The 20,471-nt window shown below is 37.9% G+C and overlaps 2 protein-coding genes across 4 annotated transcripts in view; one reads left to right on the top strand and one right to left on the bottom strand.

Annotated features, from left to right (window-relative positions):
• Window positions 1-11,261: 11,261 nt before the first annotated feature.
• The window catches only part of Ubr3 (Ubr3 ubiquitin ligase), a 24,046-nt gene continuing 14,836 nt past the window's right edge, over window positions 11,262-20,471 (top strand). The window contains exons 1-9 of one of the 2 annotated variants that reach the window (XM_089595833.1): window positions 11,262-12,508; window positions 13,010-13,223; window positions 13,320-13,448; window positions 13,581-13,846; window positions 13,938-14,182; window positions 14,874-14,991; window positions 15,068-15,247; window positions 15,375-15,601; window positions 15,988-16,143. In XM_089595833.1, the coding sequence (XP_089451959.1) occupies window positions 12,268-12,508; window positions 13,010-13,223; window positions 13,320-13,448; window positions 13,581-13,846; window positions 13,938-14,182; window positions 14,874-14,991; window positions 15,068-15,247; window positions 15,375-15,601; window positions 15,988-16,143 (1,776 nt within the window). In that variant the 5' untranslated portion in view covers window positions 11,262-12,267. Of the gene's footprint in view, window positions 12,509-13,009; window positions 13,224-13,319; window positions 13,449-13,580; window positions 13,847-13,937; window positions 14,183-14,873; window positions 14,997-15,066; window positions 15,248-15,374; window positions 15,602-15,987; window positions 16,144-20,471 lie in introns of both variants that reach the window. The other variant, XM_089595834.1, reaches the window with a different exon arrangement.
• Window positions 16,196-20,471, bottom strand: part of orion (chemokine-like protein orion) — a 9,654-nt gene continuing 5,378 nt past the window's right edge. The window contains exons 3-9 of one of the 2 annotated variants that reach the window (XM_014360861.2): window positions 18,715-19,256; window positions 18,433-18,574; window positions 18,214-18,351; window positions 17,917-18,134; window positions 17,626-17,843; window positions 17,139-17,549; window positions 16,328-17,065 (exon numbers count right to left, since the gene is read on the bottom strand). In XM_014360861.2, coding sequence (XP_014216347.2) covers window positions 16,732-17,065; window positions 17,139-17,549; window positions 17,626-17,843; window positions 17,917-18,134; window positions 18,214-18,351; window positions 18,433-18,574; window positions 18,715-19,212 — 1,959 coding nt within the window. In that variant the 5' untranslated portion in view covers window positions 19,213-19,256 and the 3' untranslated portion in view covers window positions 16,328-16,731. Of the gene's footprint in view, window positions 17,066-17,138; window positions 17,550-17,625; window positions 17,844-17,916; window positions 18,135-18,213; window positions 18,352-18,432; window positions 18,575-18,714; window positions 19,257-20,471 lie in introns of both variants that reach the window. The other variant, XM_014360858.2, reaches the window with a different exon arrangement.

The raw sequence follows: 20,471 nt of genomic DNA, 5'->3' as shown, positions 1-20,471 counted from the left end.
ATATGTGAATTTACAAATAAAGTATTAAATATCTGATCACATTTTTTAGTATGCACTTGCAACTAGTTAACTGTGCAATAATTTATGTATTTATAGTAACTGATATTTTTTTTAATTTAATATTAAAAATAACGACAGTTAATCAATGATATATTGGGATTGTATAATTATTGCATAGTTTCTCTGTTATAGTCATTTTTAATCTTAAATTTTAATTAGCGTTAAACAAAAAGTTTTTGTTTGATACTTACTTTTTAATATTTACTTGAAACCACATTATTTACAGAAAAAAAAAAAAAAAAAAAAAAAGCGAACTGCTACACAAGAGGCTTGAAAGAAAAGGCAAAACACAAGGCGACGTGCGAGTTTTTAACTCTGACCACGCCGCTTTTTTTTTTTTTTTTTAAAGAACGTTTTATTCAAACATAGATACAATGGTAAGTAAAATAAAAAGCGTAGAATATGACGTACAAAGAAACGTCTTACAAGGTTGGTTCTTATATACTAATTGGCATAAGTTTATGCTCTACAAGTATTTCTTAGAGTGTTATTAGCTTAATATTTACACTATTACATAGTATGATTTTCTTTATTATATTTAGCTTCTTACTCAAAGGTCAAAAAATTCCAGCTGTAAATGAAAAAATACCTTAACATCAACTTGCACTAGGCAGCTTTTTCGGATTGTGTGAGAAATAGTAACTAAAAATAAAAATAATGAAAGATTTTTTTTTTTTTTTTTTTTTTTTTTTTTATATTAGGTACATATGTATTTACAGAGTTCCTTCCAAACAAGCAAGCACCACACTACGTGAGCTTTGATTATGTATTATGAATCCACCAGTATGCTTTGTTTTTAAAAGTCTTTTCCTTGCTATCTGCATCAGACAGTGCGGTGCTGTACTTGATTGGGGGAGTGTGATCGATATCCCTAGGGATTTTTTTGTTTCTTTGGTGTCTAGACCAATGATAAATTATCGGTATATTGCTGTTGGTTTGTATCAATCTTTGCTTATCTAATAATAGGAACGTTTCTGGCGAGACTATTCCATTAGCTTTGCCTTTTTCTAATAGGTTTATGTCTAAGTTAATTAGTGATTCGGAAATAATAGTGTTATTTGCAACTTTTTTTGCATTGACGAAATAATTTCTACATAACTTTAACATATGTATGTCTATCCGAGGTATCCTGGACAAGTTATAGATGACTTTATTACTAAAATATTTTTGATAATTATGCACTCGATTCCTGTATGTATTTAGACAGGCTCTCAAACATTTTCTTTCGAATGACCTAATTCTTTCCATTGTGGAGGCACTTTGATTAAACCAAACCGGGATTGCATATGTGATTATTGGCCTGATTAATAGACAATAACATATGACCTTGGCTCTTTTATTTAGATGTTTATTGTAAAATAGATTTCCTAAAGATTGGAACGCAAGGTTAGCTTTGTGTAATTGTGTGATGGGGTGTTCATGTAACCTTAACAAGTAGTCAATTTGAACCCCCAGGTATTTTACCGATTTATTGTGAGGTATGTCTGTTTTTTGACCATTATCCCCTTTTATTTGAATCTTAAAATCTCTCCAGTCCCGTCTTTCAGATCTACTGAGTCTACTGTGGTCGAGTCTGATTAAGATCGATTCACACTTAGGTGCACTTATTTTTAGGAACCATTTTTTGTAATAACTATTTACATTATTAACTAGGTTTTCTAGTTTATCTTTTGCCTCAGACGGCTTTTTTGCATTTGTATATAATATTAGATCGTCAGCAAAGAATACTGCATGTTTTCCCAAGTTTTGGTTTAACTCAAATAATTTGGCTAGTCCACTAATATATATGTTGAATAGTATTGGGGCGTTGACAGTGCCCTGCTGGAGACCCTCGAATAGGTCTAATGTATGGGATTTCTTACCGTTCATGTTGACAGTGTAGAGACTTCTATTTTGGAAAGCACTGTAAAGAATTTTGACTATGTGGTCAGGAAATTTTTTTTGTGACAGCTTAAATAGTAAGCCTTCTACCCAGATGGTGTCAAAGGCTTTCTCTAAATCTACAAGGCAAGCTGCTACCATGTTATGGTCGTTTAGGTGTTTGCAAGTGTCTTTTAAAACTTTGTGGAGAGCGTGTACAGTGGAGTGATTGTGTTTGAAGCCGAATTGTTCGTCTGGTATTATACGCTCTGTTCTACAATGTTAATGTATTTGCTGATTAATTAACGCTTCAAATATTTTGCTGATACCGGTAAGAAGGTAAATGGGTCGGTAGCTTTTTGGCTCTTTTGGATTTTTATCTTTTTTAAGGATCGGGACTATCTTAGCTCTTTTCCATGAATTTGGGTAGTACGAATTGTTAACGATATTATTAAGTATGATTTTGTAGTTTATTATTGTTTCTTTGTTTATATGTTTGAGTACAATATTGGGGATTCCGTCTATTCCAGATGACGTCTTGTTATTCAGATTTTTGAAGATGAAGTGAGCTTCGGTTATGTTAAAGAATATTTTTTGATCGTGGTTATTAGGATAGTTTGATAGGTTAGTATCATTAAATGTTGTTATTGATTCGTTATTTTCGTGTATTCTTTCGATTTTATTTTTGATTTCTCTGTATTTATTATTAACAATTTGAGTCAATCTGTCGTTTAAATCTTCCGGTTTTCTTTTACTTACTTGTTGATAATTGCTAGCTAGCGCATTCAGAATGTCTATTTCATTCTTTAGTATATATTTATTATCGTTTGTTTTTTCGAATTTGTTTATATCTGAGGGGGACCTAGCAATGTGCTGTATTTCTTCGTTATTTACATGTAATGTTTCGATTTTGTTAATATTATTTTTCCTGAAAATTTTGTTTATTTGCGGGAAGAAAGAGCCCGAATCCTTATAGTTAATGAGTTTGGCCTTATCAGCCCAAAATTTGTTATAATTTATGGAGTATTGCTTTTTAATCTCATATTTTAGAAGGTTGATATATTTTTTTGTGATTCTTATTTCGTTAGTGATTAGATAATTATTTACGTTATGTTTTTTGTATAATTTTTTAAGGTGTGAAACTAGTAAGTTTTTTTTCCCTAATAATTTGTTTATCAGGTGGTTATTGTATTTTTGCATACTATTATTAGGTTCAAAATTAGGAACAATTTTATCAATCACGTTTGTAATTTGAAGATTAATAGAGTGTAAGTAATTATCTATTTCATTGTTGGTGAGGTTTTTGTTATTTGGTATTATTATTTTGTTTTTTTCTAGTTCTTTTGTGAATTTTCTCCATTTTGTTTGTTTATAATTTTTAACATGCTCGGCTGTAGCCTGTGTAATAAAGTTTTTAATGCTATTTAAATCAAGATTTATTTCTAAAGCCTGATGGTCGCTCTCGTATTCTACTACTGGTAATTTATTGTATGCTGCCTGTATTGTAAGACGGGAGTCGGCTATGCAAAGGTCTGGCCTGGACTGGCCTCTGTCGAAAGTTGCTTCTATTGGGGGGTATATTGAACTTTTATTTTTGATAGAGTTAAATGTGTTCCAATTATCAATGTAGGTGCCCCTAGGATTAGTAAAATGATCGCCCCAATTTTTGTGTCTGGCATTTAGGTCACCTGCCAGGATATAGTAGTTGCTCTGATGGGACAGGTTAAGTTGAGAATAAAGGTGATCTAATTCCTCGATAAAATTGATCCTATTATGACTGTGTGCATAGGTACTGATTATTATTAGATTTTTATTGTTTTGTAGGTTAATATTAATAGCGCAATATTCTAAAGAGTTGATATTTTCTAGGAAGGTTACAGCTACAAGGTCATATGGTATCGATCTCTTGATTAGTATGGCAGTGCCTCCACCTAGGATGGAGTTAGGTCTATCTCTTCTTATTAGGTTATAATCTTTGAACATTATTTTGTGTCTATCATTCAATTTTGTCTCGCTTAGTAACACTATGTCTGGCTGATGCCTGTTTACAAAGTTAAGTAATATGTTTATTTTTTCGTTAGAAATGAGAGAGTTAACATTGACAGAGATTATTTTTAGGTTATTTAATCGTGAGTCCATTGAATGTTGAGTTGTTTGGATATATAATCGATTATTGCTTCTTGTTCTGAAAGTTTATTGCTGAAGACTACAATCTTTTCATCAAAATTACTGAAATGGATAGATAAAGAGCTATTTATGTCTTTTTGCATTTCTTTTAAAAGAGATTTAACTCCTTCCAAATCATTGTTGTCGTTTCTTATTTTTACATCTGTGGGAGCTCCACCACTCAACATGTGTGCTCGGTTGGTTGCATCCACTGCAGGAGGATGGATAAGGCCTGTTTGAATTTTGTTTACTACTTGGGCGTATGACCTTTTTGTGGGGGGGGGGGGGTCCCCTTATCAATAAGCCCTTTTGTATTTGTTCTGTAATTTTTTCATTTCTTTTATTTTTAATCATCTCGTCCACACTCCTGAGGTAGGTGCAACCACGGTAATTAGCTGGGTGGTTCTCGTTACAATTGGCGCATTTGACCTTGTCTTTATTAAGAAGCTTATCTCTAGTGAGAGTACATTTACCTGGTTCATGTTGTTCGCTACATTTTACACATCTGTGAGGTAGGAAGCAATTTCTGCTAGAATGTCCCACTCTTTGACAGTTATAACATTGAAATGCGAAACTTTTTTTGAAATTTTGCCATGTTATCTTTTGGTGAGCAATCAGCTTAATTTTAAATAGTTCGCTTGTATCGCTATTGTTGGTTAGGTGTACTAAAAGGATGTTGTGTTTATTATTTTTTGTTTTTAGTTTTTCTACTTTGTTTATTTCAACATTAGTATAATTCAAACTATTTAGTTCATCAAATATTTCTTTTTCTGTAAAAACATCATTGATGCCTTTTAGTACTACTAACTTGTTTTTATCAGAAGTTGGTGTGTACGTATAATAATTTATTATATTTTCTTTTAGGACTGTTTTTATTTTTTCGAAAGAATCAATGTTATTGGGGTGAATGAGTTGCTCACCATTCCGGTAATGAGAAATGCTAAAATCTTTGATTTGATTTTCTACTAATAGGTTAATTATTTTTTTCGGGTTATCATCATAAACATAAATAGGTGGCATTTTGTCACGTTTAGTTTTGTTATTACTTTTTTTCGCTTTTGTAATATTGTTATTTCTACCTTGGTTGTTGTATAGCTCCTCATCATCATCAGAGCAGGATTGTGAGTTGGCGTCTATTTTTACCTCGAATTGACCATCGATGCGCAACTGACCACGCCGCCGTCTATGTGTACGAGGCGGAGAAGTTCTATAAGCTTAAGTATACCATGTAACCGTACCACGTAGTGCATTAAAAAAAAAACTCTTACCTAAACGAAAAGTATAATCATAATCGTAAAAGTTTAAACAAATTTTTTTTTATATTCAATATGAGCACTATTACTTCGGTTTTTGGCTATTTGTGTGAATCGAGGTGTGAATTTTCAATGTCCAGACCGTAACAATCACATTTTGAATTCAAATATGTATTCTGCGAAATGTAACACAGGATCTTAAATTTTCCGTGGCCATACATAAATCTAAAACATAAGCTGTGGCCAAAAATACTGATTTTTTGACCTGCTAAAGTACTTCCTTCATTTTTCAGAGCATCAAAATAGTTTTTAAAAAATATACAAAAATTTCGAAAGTTTGTATTTTTTTGAGATCTACAACTGTAGTATTCACAACTTGATGTAATTATGTCAACTTTTTACTATACTCTCCAGAAATAAATTTTCAAATTATTTTTAAATATTTATTGCCTTTACGTATACATCAGGATTGTAATTTGAATAAAAGTTAAAGATATAAAAAAGTTATACTTTGATGAGACTTGCATTTTTTCTTACTACTTATACAGTAACACACACCATTAATACAAACTAAAAGATATAGCAAAAAAATGATTTAATTAATGTTTTTCAATGTTTTTAATTTTTCAAACATGAAGATGGTTCTGAAAAAAAATAACTTTAACTTATCAGAATTGTGCAAATCCTGGGGCTGGTAACATTTTTCCCTTCGACGAAATTTTAAACTGTCGGGTTTTGGTATGAATACGAAACTACAAACCAAATCTAAGCACCATCTTTTCAGATAGTTGATTTACATGTCTTTATAAGTGGCGGTTACATTTTTTACTCTGGCAAAAATACAGGGCACTTGTGTGAATCAGTTGTGCTTAAAAACGTGAGGTAATTCTTTTTATCTATTTAATGTATATTTCTTATGTAGTACTTGGCTAAATCATTATTGGTAAGTAACTTTTTTATGTATGAGTATAAGACAATATAGAACTACGAGTGCCATACAAACTGTATATGTTGCGCCTAAAAAACGAGAAAAAACTTGACCGATTTTGAATTGTTATCCGACAACTTTGTGAGGCTGACGATGTATCAAGAAAAATAAAATTTATTGTCACTATTCGATGTAACACGTCTTTGTGTGAGATATCGGGGAAAAAATTATTTATGAAGTACTACCAACGTGTCGCTATTTTTACAAATAAATTAATATATGTTTTTAAAAAATGTTAGATTAGAAAATTTTACAAAAATATAAGAACCAGAAAGAGCTAAACCTATAAAATATTTCGCAAATAATACACCTAACGTGCAAAATTTAAAAAAGCATGCGTCAAGGCTTGTTTTCCCCAACCAGCTAGAGAGAAGTTTTTTTTTTAAATTTAACTACACTGAACAAATCAGGACCATATTTCCTTAAAAAAAAAGAAGTCATATACCATGTTTTTATTACCCACTGATAATGTCACACCTGTGGTGTTCCTCAGTTGGGCCATACGCGTTTAGCGTCAATTTGTATGCTTAAAAACTCGCTTAACATGCGTAAAAAAGTATTTAATGCCAAGGACATTGATAAACATTATCTTAAAGTAAAAATAGAAAAAAAAAGACAAAAGTTGGCAAGAGTTAGGTCCAAGTGTCTACGTATAGACACAAGGATTACTAACTCCTGCACCTTCAAGCTGGTCAAGACGACAGAGATACAGTTAACCGGTCCTCGAAACGAACACATCACGGGCGAAACGAAGAGCACCGAACGGTCACCCATCCAAGTACTAACCGCAGCAAATGATGCTTCACTCCGGAGACCGGCGGAACTGCATTTCTACAATCGAGCCACCGAGAAGGTATTCGTTCACTGATATTTTTGAAAGTAACAATGCCTTGGCTTTGCGTTGACAAAACCTCTGTTTTTCTCTCCTCCCCCCTTCTCCCACATCGTTTCTATCGTTATCTCTTCAGTTTGTCATCGATAATTAGATGTACACTGGCCGGACATTGATTCGTTACGCGCGAAATTTAAAAAGTTTTAGAAAATTTTCAGCACCGCTGTCCCGTAAATACTATCATATATTGTATTATTTGTACTTACTGCATACCTATTTATGTAACGGTATAAGTAGGATTATGTAAACCTTTGTTATTTTTTTTAGCATGACGATTCGTCCAGAGTATTTCAGAGTTTTCGTAGTGCAAAACAAACAAAAATTTAGAGTTAGCTAGAGCATGGTCACGGATTTAAAGAGATATCAAAGAAATGTTCTTCTCTCTCGCATTGTCTCTCCACTTATAATTTCAAATAAGATATGCGACAGAAAACTGCGTGGAATGTCACTGCACTGACAATGCAAGAAAAACTTTAACTACAATTTTCTCTTTTTTTTTCAACATGCAGTCATCATTAAAAAAAAAAAAAAAAAAAAAAAAAAAAAAAAAAAAAAAAAAAAAAAGCGAACTGCTACACCAGATGCTTGAAAGAAAAGGCAAAACACAAGGCGACTTGCGAGTTTTTAACTCTGACCACGCCGCCGTCTATGTGTACGAGGCGGAGAAGTTCTATAAGCTTAAGTATACCATGTAACCGTACCACGTAGTGCATTAAAAAAAAAACTTTTACCTAAACGAAAAGTATAATCATAATCGTAAAAGTTTAAACAAATTTTTATTTATATTCAATATGAGCACTATTACTTCGGTTTTTGGCTATTTGTGTGAATCGAGGTGTGAATTATCAATGTCCAGACCGTAACAATCACATTTTGAATTCAAATATGTATTCTGCGAAATGTAACACAGGATCTTAAATTTTCCGCGGCCATACTCAAATCTAAAACATAAGCTGTGGCCAAAAATACTGATTTTTTGACCTGCTAAAGTACTTCCTTCATTTTTCAGAGCATCAAAGTAGTTTTTAAAAAATATACAAAAATTTCGAAAGTTTGTATTTTTTTGAGATCTACAACTGTAGTATTTACAACTTGATGTAATTATGTCAACTTTTTACTATACTCTCCAGAAATAAATTTTCAAATTATTTTTAAATATTTATTGCCTTTACGTATACATCAGGATTGTAATTTGAATAAAAGTTAAAGATATAAAAAAGTTATACTTCGATGAGACTTGCATTTTTTCTTACTACTTATACAGTAACACACACCATTAATACAAACTAAAAGATATAGCAAAAAAATGATTTAATTAATGTTTTTCAATGTTTTTAATTTTTCAAACATGAAGATGGTTCTGAAAAAAAAATGACTTTAATTTATCAGAATTGTGCAAATCCTGGGGCTGGTAACATTTTTCCCTTCGACGAAATTTTAAACTGTCGGGTTTTGGTATGAATACGAAACTACAAACCAAATCTAAGCACCATCTTTTCAGATAGTTGATTTACATGTCTTTATAAGTGGCGGTTACATTTTTTACTCTGGCAAAAATACAGGGCTCTTGTGTGAATCAGTCGTGCCTAAAAACGTGAGGTAATTCTTTTTATCTATTTAATGTATATTTCTTATGTAGTACTTGGCTAAATCATTATTGGTAAGTAACTTTTTTATGTATGAGTATAAGACAATATAGAACTACGAGTGCCATACAAACTGTATATGTTGCGCCTAAAAAACGAGAAAAAACTTGACCGATTTTGAATTGTTATCCGACAACATTGTGAGGCTGACGATGTATCAAGAAAAATAAAATTTATTGTCACTATTCGATGTAACACGTCTTTGTGTGAGATATCGAGGAAAAAATTATTCATGAAGTACTACCAACATGTGTCGCTACTTTTAAAAATAAATTAATATATGTTTTTAAAAAATGTTAGATTAGAAAATTTTACAAAAATATAAGAACCAGAAAGAGCTAAACCTACAAAATATTTCGCAAATAATACACCTAATGTGCAAAATTGAAAAAAGCATGCGTCAAGGCTTGTTTTCCCCATCCAGCTAGAGAGAAGTTTTTTTTTTAAATTTAACTACACTAAACAAATCAGGACCATATTTCCTTAAAAAAAAAGAAGTCATATACCATGTTTTTATTACCCACTGATAATGTCTTACCTGTGGTGTTCCTCAGTTGGGCCATACGCGTTTAGCGTCAATTTGTATGCTTAAAAACTCGCTTAACATGCGTAAAAAAGTATTTAATGCCAAGGACATTGATAAACATTATCTTAAAGTAAAAATAGAAAAAAAAAGACAAAAGTTGGCAAGAGTTAGGTCCAAGTGTCTACGTATAGACACAAGGATTACTAACTCCTGCACCTTCAAGCTGGTCAAGACGACAGAGATACAGTTAACCGGTCCTCGAAACGAACACATCACGGGCGAAACGAAGAGCACCGAACGGTCACCCATCCAAGTACTAACCGCAGCAAATGATGCTTAACTCCGGAGACCGGCGGAACTGCATTTCTACAATCGAGCCACCGAGAAGGTATTCGTTCACTGATATTTTTGAAAGTAACAATGCCTTGGCTATGCGTTGACAAAACCTCTGTTTTTCTCTCTTCCCCCCCCCCACCCACATCGTTTCTATCGTTATCTCTTCGGTTTGTCATCGATAATTATATGTACACTGGCCGGACATTGATTCGTTACGCGCGAAATTTAAAAAGTTTTAGAAAATTTTCAGCACCGCTGTCCCGTAAATACTATCATATATTGTATTATTTGTACTTACTACATACCTATTTATGTAACGGTATAAGTAGGATTATGTAAACCTTTGTTATTTTTTTTAGCATGACGATTAGTCCAGAGTATTTCACAGTTTTCGTAGTGCAAAACAAACAAATATTTAGAGTTAGCTAGAGCATGGTCACGGATTTAAAGAGATATCAAAGAAATGTTCTTCTCTCTCGCATTGTCTCTCCATTTATAATTTCAAATAAGATATGCGACAGAAAACTGCGTGGAATGTCACTGTACTGACAATGCAAGAAAAACTTTAAAAACAATTTTTTCTTTTTTTTTAACATGCAGATAATTTTTTTATGTCTTTTTGTTTTTAATGTATCAATTGGATTAGTCTTAATTAGATACATTTTTTATAAAAATGTTGTGTATTCATGTGTAATGTTGTGTAATTGTATATGTCATAAGTTACCTGAAATACAATTATAATTTAAAGAAAGTATTTTATGAAAAGGCAAGCACTAAGAAAGTAATTATTAAGAAATTGTAATGTCTGTACACTGGAGGCGGTTTAATTTTGTACATTATATTGTATTATTCAAGTACAGATGATATTCTGTTCTTAAATTGCCTAAAATTCAAATGAGAATTGAAGAACCGAGTTACATGGTTTTTAAGTATATCTGATGAAGTGTGATATTATAAATGTGGTGTGGAAAGGGAGATAGTCCGCGAGATTCATCGATGTAGCGTATTATTGGATGCGATGTATTGGATCGTTATCGATCGTCGAGTCAATGTTATTCCGCTGTTTGCTGTACCTAGTACATTCGATAAAAAAAGATTTATAAACGTTATTATAACTGATTATAATTGCAACAATAACAACAAAACTGCGGTATTATTGATCTACGAATGGTCCTCACAGCAATTCGGGGCCTGCCGTACCAACGCTTAACTCAGTTCATCGTTGCCGGTTTCTTTTTTTACCTACTGTCGGTACGATAGAGTCTCATTTTTTCAAATTTGCCTTTCAACCGAGCGCCATCTGGTGTTGTAATTATTGAACTACTGAAGAGTGATGCTAATAATTTTAGGGCTTTATTGTATTATTAGAAATAACTATAACTATAATAACGTGAGATGGCGCTGACAACAAAAAATTGTTGCAGCTACGCTAGCTGAGCTAGCAAATCAGAAATCACCTGCAGAGAATCTGCTATCTGCAGCGCGTCAGTCTTAAATTTAGTCTTATGTATGATCTTCTAATCGTAAGATCTAAGATCGCATACCTATACATATACGTAAGTCGTGGCGTGGACCGTGGACGATTGCGTGTTCTTACTGTCCTAAGTTACGTATATTCCTACAACTGGGGGAAAACGCAAACTCGGGTTTGGTTCGAGGGTTGCTCGATTTGTTTCAAAGTTTTCAGTTACAGCAATGATTGATTGTAAAGAGACGAATTATAATATATTAAGATCGTTCTTACATACAAATATATATCTATACTCCAAAAAAGTACACCTATAAGAAAGAACTCTCACAGAATCCTTGCATTCGGGGGTGTCGAGACACTCGAGACTCGAGACTGTCGAGGGGACACACTCATTTATCAGTGCGGGACTTGCGGAGCAGACGATCGCGAGGGAGAGACACGATCACACGAAACGACGACGACGACGACGACGACGACGACGACAACGCTGCTGCCTGCACCGCCGCCGTCGTCGTTACTGCGAGGTATGTATGGCTGCTGTTGCGATGTCGAGCCGCTGGACGGCCACTGTCGCCGCTGACCTCAACCACGGGAGGGACATGGCGCTTGCGAAGCTCGAGCAGGCCCGAGGCGGTCGTCGGCTGCAGGACAACTGCCCATCGCTGCTCGTCCTTGGTGCCCCTTTTGGAGCAGCGGTCCGCACCGATTGAGCCAACCGCGTCAAGTTTATTAGTGTCAAGTGTGATTGTTCAAGTACTCGGTTTAGTTTGGTACGGAACCATTCGCGCATATACTTACTTACCCACTGGTTAAGTTGGTGTCTAAGATTACTTGAGTAAAGTCGCAGCCGTAGGGTACAGTGTGTAAGTAGTTGACGACGGTCGCGAGTGTGTGTCGCCGCGAGTGGACAGGTTCATTCACCTCTCGGTCGGTCAGTAGCCAGCCGCCGCCGCGAACGGAGCTGGCTAGCCGAGGAGAGCTGGAGGATCCCGGGGAGGAGGGCTCGTCGTCATCCCCGTCGGACGAGGGCGCCGGTGCCCTTGGGGGCGGTAGCAGCTCAGTCGGGGCGATGGCGTCGACCTCGAGCGCCTCGGCCCAGGTGCTCATGAACAAGGGCAAGAAGGGCGCTGCTCAGTACATTCTCGACGAGTGCCGGAGCGCGAACCTCGGCTCCGGCTGTCCGCACCACCTGAATGAGCTGCTCGATATACTGCTCAATCCGGGCGAGCCCATCGACAATTGGGAGACCATTGACTGGTGCAAGTGGCTCATGGCCGGTGGTCGCACCCCCGACGAGTTTGCCAACACAGGTGATAATCATGATGATGATGATAATGATGATGATGCGACGACGACAACCACGACCCTACATACCTGATTCACCGTAACTCACGCATGCCGCACTGGTTTTTCTCTCTTTTTTCTTTTTTTTTCTCTTTTTTTTTTTCTTTTTTTTTTCTTTTTTCTTTTTTTTTCTTTTTTTTTTTTTTTTTTTTTTTTTTTAGTCCATACTCGAGTAAGTAGCTATCCGATTCTCGAACTCGCTGAGCAGCTGACGTCGGGAGGTTAAAACGCTGCCTGGTTCAGAGCTTTAACAGCCTGCAGCTTCTTCCTCCAATGGCCTTTGATGCTCGATTTTGGAGCTGCTCCAATATTTTTCGATCCCAGCTCCGCTTTTACTTTGATTTGTGCTTCTATCGAAATACTCTCTGCCTGTGTCGTGCAATGATTTATCATCAGCTCTGACGTCTGTGCACTAACTTGTGCTTGTTTTGTTGTTGTTACTGAGCATTTGTTCATTTTTATTCTAGTGAGAACTTACGACAATGCAACGACGTGCGGGCTGGTGTGGACCCCTAATTTTGTGGCTTACAGATGCCGCACCTGTGGCATCTCGCCGTGCATGTCGCTGTGCACCGAGTGCTTCAAAAAAGGAAATCACCGGAGTCATGACTTTAACATGTTCCTCAGTCAGGCTGGTGGAGCTTGCGATTGCGGTGACACCTCGGTTATGAAGGAGACAGGGTGAGAATGGTTTTTTTTACTTGCAAACTTGCCCTACGTTCCATTTTGTAAGTGTGTCTAATCAGTGTGTTTACTTTGCTTCATTTTACACAATAGATTTTGTGATAAGCACGGGCCGAATGCTGCTGTGAATCATGCAGCTGCTCCAGCTGATTTGATGTGTGTTGCTGAGGCTATGATGCCAAGGATCATTTTAAGACTCATTCAGCATCTGAGAGAAAATTGGTATGTATAATTTTAATTAAAACAATAGGTTGCTGTTAACTTATCACTAAAATTATTTCTGCTTTTACAACGAAACATTTAGTACGAGTAAAAAGAGTAATCTAAAAGTTTGTTATCACAATGTAATTGCAGTCGAGTTGGTCAACCTGATTACAAAGGTGCAATACAAAACGCTGATTTGTATTTGAAAATGTTGCTCGATCTCAACAACATGGGAGCTTTGATGAGACATGTGATGACAACAGCTCTTACAAATCCCCAAAAGTATCGCGGCTTAATGGATCCATCAATTTTCACGGGCCAGTCGAAATACAGTAATTATTGCAAGGATAGTAATAAAATTTATCAAGATGCAATAAAAACTTTACCAAATCCAGAACCCCCAGATGAATACAAAGGTAAATTTTATCGAGGTGCTCTGAATACTGTATTGGAAATGACGCTTCCTGAAGTTTTCTATGACAATTCATACTGAATTATTTTCAACAGAATGTGCATCGTTGCAAGAACATTTGGAGCACACGACGTTTTTGGAGGAATTGGTTTTTTGGACAGTTGCGTATGAGTTTCCTCAGAAGCTCGTCTGTTTACTATTGAACATGTTACCGGATCCAGATTACAAAGAGGCTCTTACTAGAGCTTTTGTTTTGCACTACAGCAGGATATCGATGATGTTGGAGCGCTCTAACGATCCCGACACCTTGAGCAACAGAGTCGTTCACGTCAGTGTTCAGGTAAGTTTCTCAAACTACACACAGTTCAATTTAATTAGTGTTGAATTCATTAAGTTGAACAAATTAAGTTTGACTGCTCTTTAAATGTACATGAAAACGTTAAAAATTTTCATTTAATGTATACTGGTATGCTTTTTGTTTTAAAAATGTTCTTTCAACCAGCTTCTATTGGCACGAAATTACTTTAGTACTGAAATCTTTGTTTTTTATGTAACTTTAAATTTTTACATTTTTAAAACATCTTCGATAATCTTGGGATATTTAAAACATCCTTCAAATACAAATATGGGTTAAAAGAATGCTTATCTTGCAATTTTTTAAATTTTATTTAATTTATTTATTTATCTGTTATCATCACATAAAATGGTGCTGCTTTATTACTGTTTTACAATCATGACTATCTTAATCTTGATTGGTTTGTGCCAGATTTACGGAAAATTGTCGTGCAAACAAAGCTATTTAACTACTATTTTTTCAAAAAAATTTCTCACTCTCTTTGATCAATTGTGCATGTTTCAAGAAAAAAGGAGACAACAATTTGATTGAAAAATTGAAAGAAAAAAAATTTTTTAACCTATGAATCGCTACAAGCACGATGAAAACTAAATATCTTTGGAATACATGTAGTTATGCATTGCTGTATTAATCATACACCTTACACTAGTAATTAATATTAACATCATTATTGCAGCTATTTAGCAATGAAAGCCTGGCAGTTAGAATGGTCGATCAGTTAAAACTACTACATGTAATGGTGATTAGTTTAAAGTATATGATGAGCAAAATTCTTATACAAAACACTCTTCATGGTAATTTATTGATTATTAAGTTATCTTTACGATTGAATAATATTACGTGTACTAAAATGATCATTTAATTATATAGATCCAGATAAAAATTTCCATTATGTGGTAGACTGTGGACGACAAGTAATGAAAGAGCACTGCTACTGGCCTCTCGTATCCGATTTAAATAACGTTTTGTCTCACAAACCAGTAGCTCAAAGATTTATGAGCGATGACACATTGTTGGAAATGTGGTTCGACTTTTTAGCAATGTTTCAAGGTGAGCAATATTTTGACTTAATTTTTTTTTCAAACAAACGATTGACTCGTTGAAATGTTACCACAGAATTGCCTGATATTATATGCAATTAAATGCAAAATTTCAAAATTGTTTCTTTATTTTTTAGGGATGAACGTTAATCAAAGAGAATTAACCGAGCACGTCGAATTCGAGCCCAACACGTATTACGCTGCGTTTAGTGCCGAGTTGGAGGCAAGTGCTTATCCAATGTGGGCACTTGTGTCGCATCTAAAAGGGCCGGAAAGTGTTTCTTTAAGTCGTCGTGTTTTGAATTGTTGTCTCACAGCATTGCAAGACTGGTTGGATGCCGTCAACTACACTCATCCAAACGTGGTATGTTAAGAGTTTTTTTATTAATTAAATTTTTTTCAAATTACTGTATTCAAAATATACATTATTACTCTTGTGTATGCTTTAAATATAGACAAAACAGCAATTGATAAACAATGAATCGTTGTGTTATCGTATAGTGACACTATTCTTGCTACTAAGTTAAGCAAATTTGAAAAAAAAAATATATATATTAATACAAATGGTTGTATAGTTGTATAGTTTGACTAACTGTTCCCAGTGAACTGGCTCGTTTGAAAAATTTTTTCATAAATTCGATGGTTTGTTACACATCTCAAAGACAATCACAATTTTCATAAAACCACTATTTATTTTTTATACCAATTAACATAAGTACGATAAATAACATGAGAAACGATTGTTCACAGAGTGACAGTCTCCAAGTGTCGTTCCATCTGCCGCTTCATCGGTACTTTGCGGTATTTTTGTGCCAAGCGGTACGCAAGCAAGGCGCGACCCTGAACAAGCTACTCCCGCCCACCGATATGCTACATCTGCTAATGATGCATCCGCTGCGCGTTCAGGTAAGAAACAAACATGAATGTCGCTCGTCTTTTGTCTCTTAGTCAACTTGCTTCCGTGTCATATAGAGCTTTGCTTCCACCTGTTTTGTCAATACTATGACATTTTCTTGGCATTTGTGTCGGTAATGTTTTTCATTGTTGATTCAAGAATTATTATGCGACTGAGAAAGGAAAAAATCAAAAGGAGAGCGATTTATTTGTTTTTCTATTATAAAAATTTTATTATTTATACAATACAAATGTAACTTATAATGTTTCCGCCCCAACATAAGTGGCACGTGGCACTGTGCACATACATTACAGCGTCGTTTTTTTTTGTTTATTTTGTTTTTTTAAAGTAAAATCACAGTACAATCGAGCGCACATACATCTATATATTTCACAGTAACGAAATCTCAACTCACGTCACGTTCAATAGAAAAGAGCCATATTATATAATAATTCAGTGATAACCGCGATACAATAGTAATAACAGAAATAATCGATGATCGCGGAGTGGTAGCGCTATAGAGAGCACCGAAAAATCCCGGCTTCCATGTTCCCTCCCTTCTCCCCCTCTTCTCTTTGGCAAAACAGCTTTCTACTCTCTTACATCGCGTTGACATCATTGCTCATGCCCATGAGCGGGGGCGTGGGTGGCATGTCGGACCTCAGCTTCGGCTCGAAGTTGTAGGTGATGAGCTTGAGTGCGAGGAAGCCGCCGTAACCCTCGCGGCCTTTGTGGAAGATTCCACAGCCGGCTATGGGCACTGGGGGCTTAGGCTCGACCGGCTGAATGTCGATGAACGGCACTGTGTTCTGCGCCACGTCCTTCTTCAAATCGGTTGGCGTGAATAACAAAAACTGGTTGCTCTTGGAGTCGGGCACAGACTGGGCGCTCGAGCGCGTCGGGATGTCCGGATCGTTGATCTTCAGCTCGGTTCTGCCAATAAAAAAATAAAGTCACCCTTTAGCTTCATTCCGTTGCACGATAATCAACAATAATGTATACCCACCTCTTGGTCGTCACCCTAGTCTCGCCGTTGTAGTCGTAAACCTCGCTGGCCTCCGTGGCATCGTGCGAGTGCCAAAGGCTCTTCTCCCCGGCGAGTTCGCCGGTGCTGAAGTTGAACGGCGTGACGCGTATCTCGAGATTCAAGTGGGCACCTACGAGTCTGAACCTCAGTCCCGTCAGCAGGTGGTCCTCCGGCGCGTCCAGGTCGTCCAGATCAACGGCTCGCTTCTCCCACATGATGGTATGATAGTCAATCCCTGACCTAACACCCGCGTCGACGATCGTGTAGTTGTCCACGGGCTTCCAGGCCACGCTCGACGCGTCTATATTACCGTGCGGCATCAGCCGGCCCTCCTGAATCTGGATGTGCACGACCTGGTTGACCTTCTTCAGCCGCACTCCCGTGACCACCCTGTCATTATATTTTGTTTTTGTTTTCAATAGACATTACGCCCAAAAGTCGTTATATATAACAACACTCGACTCACATGTTTTTGCTAACGTCGGAGGTAACGTCGCGCAGGTTGAAGTACCGTTCGGAATTGGCGTTGTGGTCGTCGCAGGTGCACATGCAGTAGCTGCAGTGCCAGAATATCCAGCGCCACCAGCTGTCGACCTTGGTCGGGTTCAGGCACTTGTCCGCGTTCCCATACTTGACGCCGTTTTCGTACTGTATACTGTCGTAGCGCCTGTCGCTGTACCTAGCCTGCGAAAAACCCAAAGTTACCCCATTTTCACCTACCCTAGAGAGAAAGAGAGAGAGAGCTGCAGGCACTTACCGATGGACAAACCCACATGTCCGAGTCGACGTACTGGCAATTGAGTATCTTGCCGTTGCAGCGGCGCTGTCTCGCGCAAAACTTGTTCTTGAAGCACCCGTAGACCTTTGAGTAGCTGTAGTAGCCACAATTCTCTTTGCACGTGCCCTGCGAGTTGAGGTCCACCTCGTTCACAATGAAGCCCTGGAACAGCTGTTTCAGCTCGGTGTACGTCACGTCTGTAAAGGCACAAACCACCCGTGAGACCCTCGCGTTTTGGTTTTTTTTTTTTTTGTTTTTGTTTTTTGTCTCACTTACCGCGCTTGTGCACGCTTGGATCGCACTTCCACAGTTCCCGGGGCGCGAACGCCATGGCCGTCTTGATCGCCCTGAGGGTCTCCGACGTCCGGATCGCGTATTGTTGCTTCAGCTGCTCCGTCTCCTCCGTAAAATTGCCTGCAAGTCAGGGGACAGTTGATTGCCACGTGTATAACGCATTTAAAAAAAAAGGTACCATATAGGCTCCCGAGCTCTCACCGATGTTGTACAGTTTAAGCAGCGCCCAGGAGAACTGCATCATCGTGTAGCCCTTGACCTCCGTGAGGGCGATCGTGTTGTAAAGGTTGTAGAGCAGCTGTTGCGGCGACTGCTGGGTGTCGCAAATTTGCAGCGAGGCCTCCTGTTTTTTTTTCAAAAACCACACGTTAGTCGGAAACTCGTGAAAAGTGTATGCGTCACATCGGAGAGAAAAGGGGGCTTTTACGTTCGAGAGCCGGATACCCAAAAGAGAGAGAAAAAAAAAAAAAACAATCCGCCCACCTGGTACGCCGAAACGAAGATGTTGCCCTGCACGATGGCCCGCGCGATTTTCTCGAGCGCCGGAGCCACGGCTTCGTCCGAGCGTCCAAGCACGGTCCTGGCGAACTTGAGCCACTGCTTGCTCCCCGTGTTGGCCGCGTCGCGCAGCATATTCCGGAAGGTCAGGTAGACACCGTTCACGGTGCCAAGGGCCGCCTGCGCGTTCACCCACTCCCAGTTCGGGCTGTTCAGGGGTAATTGCTGTTGTTTCTTTTCCAGGTGAGAAAACTGTCGGTCTATCTCGTTCCCCAGGTCGCGGTAAACGCGGACCAGCTCGTCGGTGTGTCGCTGTTGGGATTCGGGGTCGTTCCGCCCCGAGAACCAACCGTCGAGGGGCTCGAGAGCGAAGACCGCGTCGCGCAGCCTGTCGATTTGCGTGGCCTCGAGACGCTTAGTGCCCTGGCAGCTGGTAACCGCCGCGCCTACCGCTAGTAGCAGGAGGAGGTTGCCGAGAGCCATCCTCTCGTGGCGATGGGTTCAGTTGGTCTACGCGAGGTGGGCACCTGTTTGGTGCAGAGGGTTTACTTTGTTTAAATCGCGCCTCGGAAAGTCGTGCTCTGTCTCTCTGTTGCAAGTACGTGTCAAACAATAAAACGCTCACTGCACTAGAGACGGAGAGACACGTGCGCTATTTTTTTTATTGCACAGCGTTGAGTCGGAAAAGAAAGAAAGAAACAAAAGGTTTGTGTGTGCAGCATCGTTCCATTGTCGGGATATTTCTCGTTGCGTAACGACGACAAAGGCTCACTCCCCCCGGGGAGGGGGACCGATAATTGACGGGTGTAATTGCTAGGATGAGAGGTTTCGCGCGCGCGTGGGGTACACTTTGTTATTCGGTAATATGTGGGTCGTTGCATTTGGAAACGAAAATGTTGGTAGGTAGGTATATATACGAGAGACAAGAATGCGAGTGTTTGCGATTTTGAAGCGAAACATCGCTGGTGCGCTCCTTTTTGTTGATCCAATTACTCTACCGGTGCGCGCCTGATGTGTTCGCGATGTTCGATACTCCGACACTTTTGCAGGTGTGTGTGTGTGTGTGTGTAAAAACTGCGGAGACAACAAGTAGGGCGAATGAAATTTTTTTATTAAGAATTTAACAATATTAACCTTTGCGTTCGCGATGTCTCTTTTAGTATATAATCGTTTGACCGTTCGTTAATTAGCGGAGAACAAAATTTTATTTCAAAACGAGACCTTGACAGACGCAAAATTGGAGCAAAGTTTTCGTAATGGCATTTTTCGACAGAGTCGACCTGGCGTTAGTGCGATACATTAGACGTTCTCTGGAAGAAAAACACACCAAGGCCGAAATATATGTGGTACAAATTTGTAATATAATTATCATACACACGGGATTCGCGCTCGCAGTTTTCAAGCTCAATTGGCGATCAACGGCCTCCAGGCAGTATTTTCTATACAATGGACCCTCCATACAGCATAAACCACACTGTGCGAACGAGACACAAGAATTTAACGCGCAAAACGTATATATACAAGTATTTTCCCCTTTCCTAAATCGACTCTTCCTCGGCACCCTGTAGGTAAATATTATATTTTTTACTCATCCCCCTCTGTAATCTCGAGTAATGCATCTAACGCGAGCACATGCTCCAAAAACGATCGAACGCTTCTGTCGTTAAATATCCGGTACAAAACAACAACAAAAACAGTAGTAACCAAACGCACTTACTCTCGTGCGTTGCTTCTTCGTCTCT

Source organism: Copidosoma floridanum, unplaced genomic scaffold (assembly GCF_036245765.1).
Source record: "Copidosoma floridanum isolate Cflo_tuat_1 unplaced genomic scaffold, Cflo_Japanese_pri ptg000029l, whole genome shotgun sequence".
NCBI lineage: Eukaryota > Metazoa > Arthropoda > Insecta > Hymenoptera > Encyrtidae > Copidosoma > Copidosoma floridanum.
The sequence above is the reverse complement of the archived record's forward strand: the minus strand, read 5'-3'. Positions and strand labels throughout refer to the sequence as shown.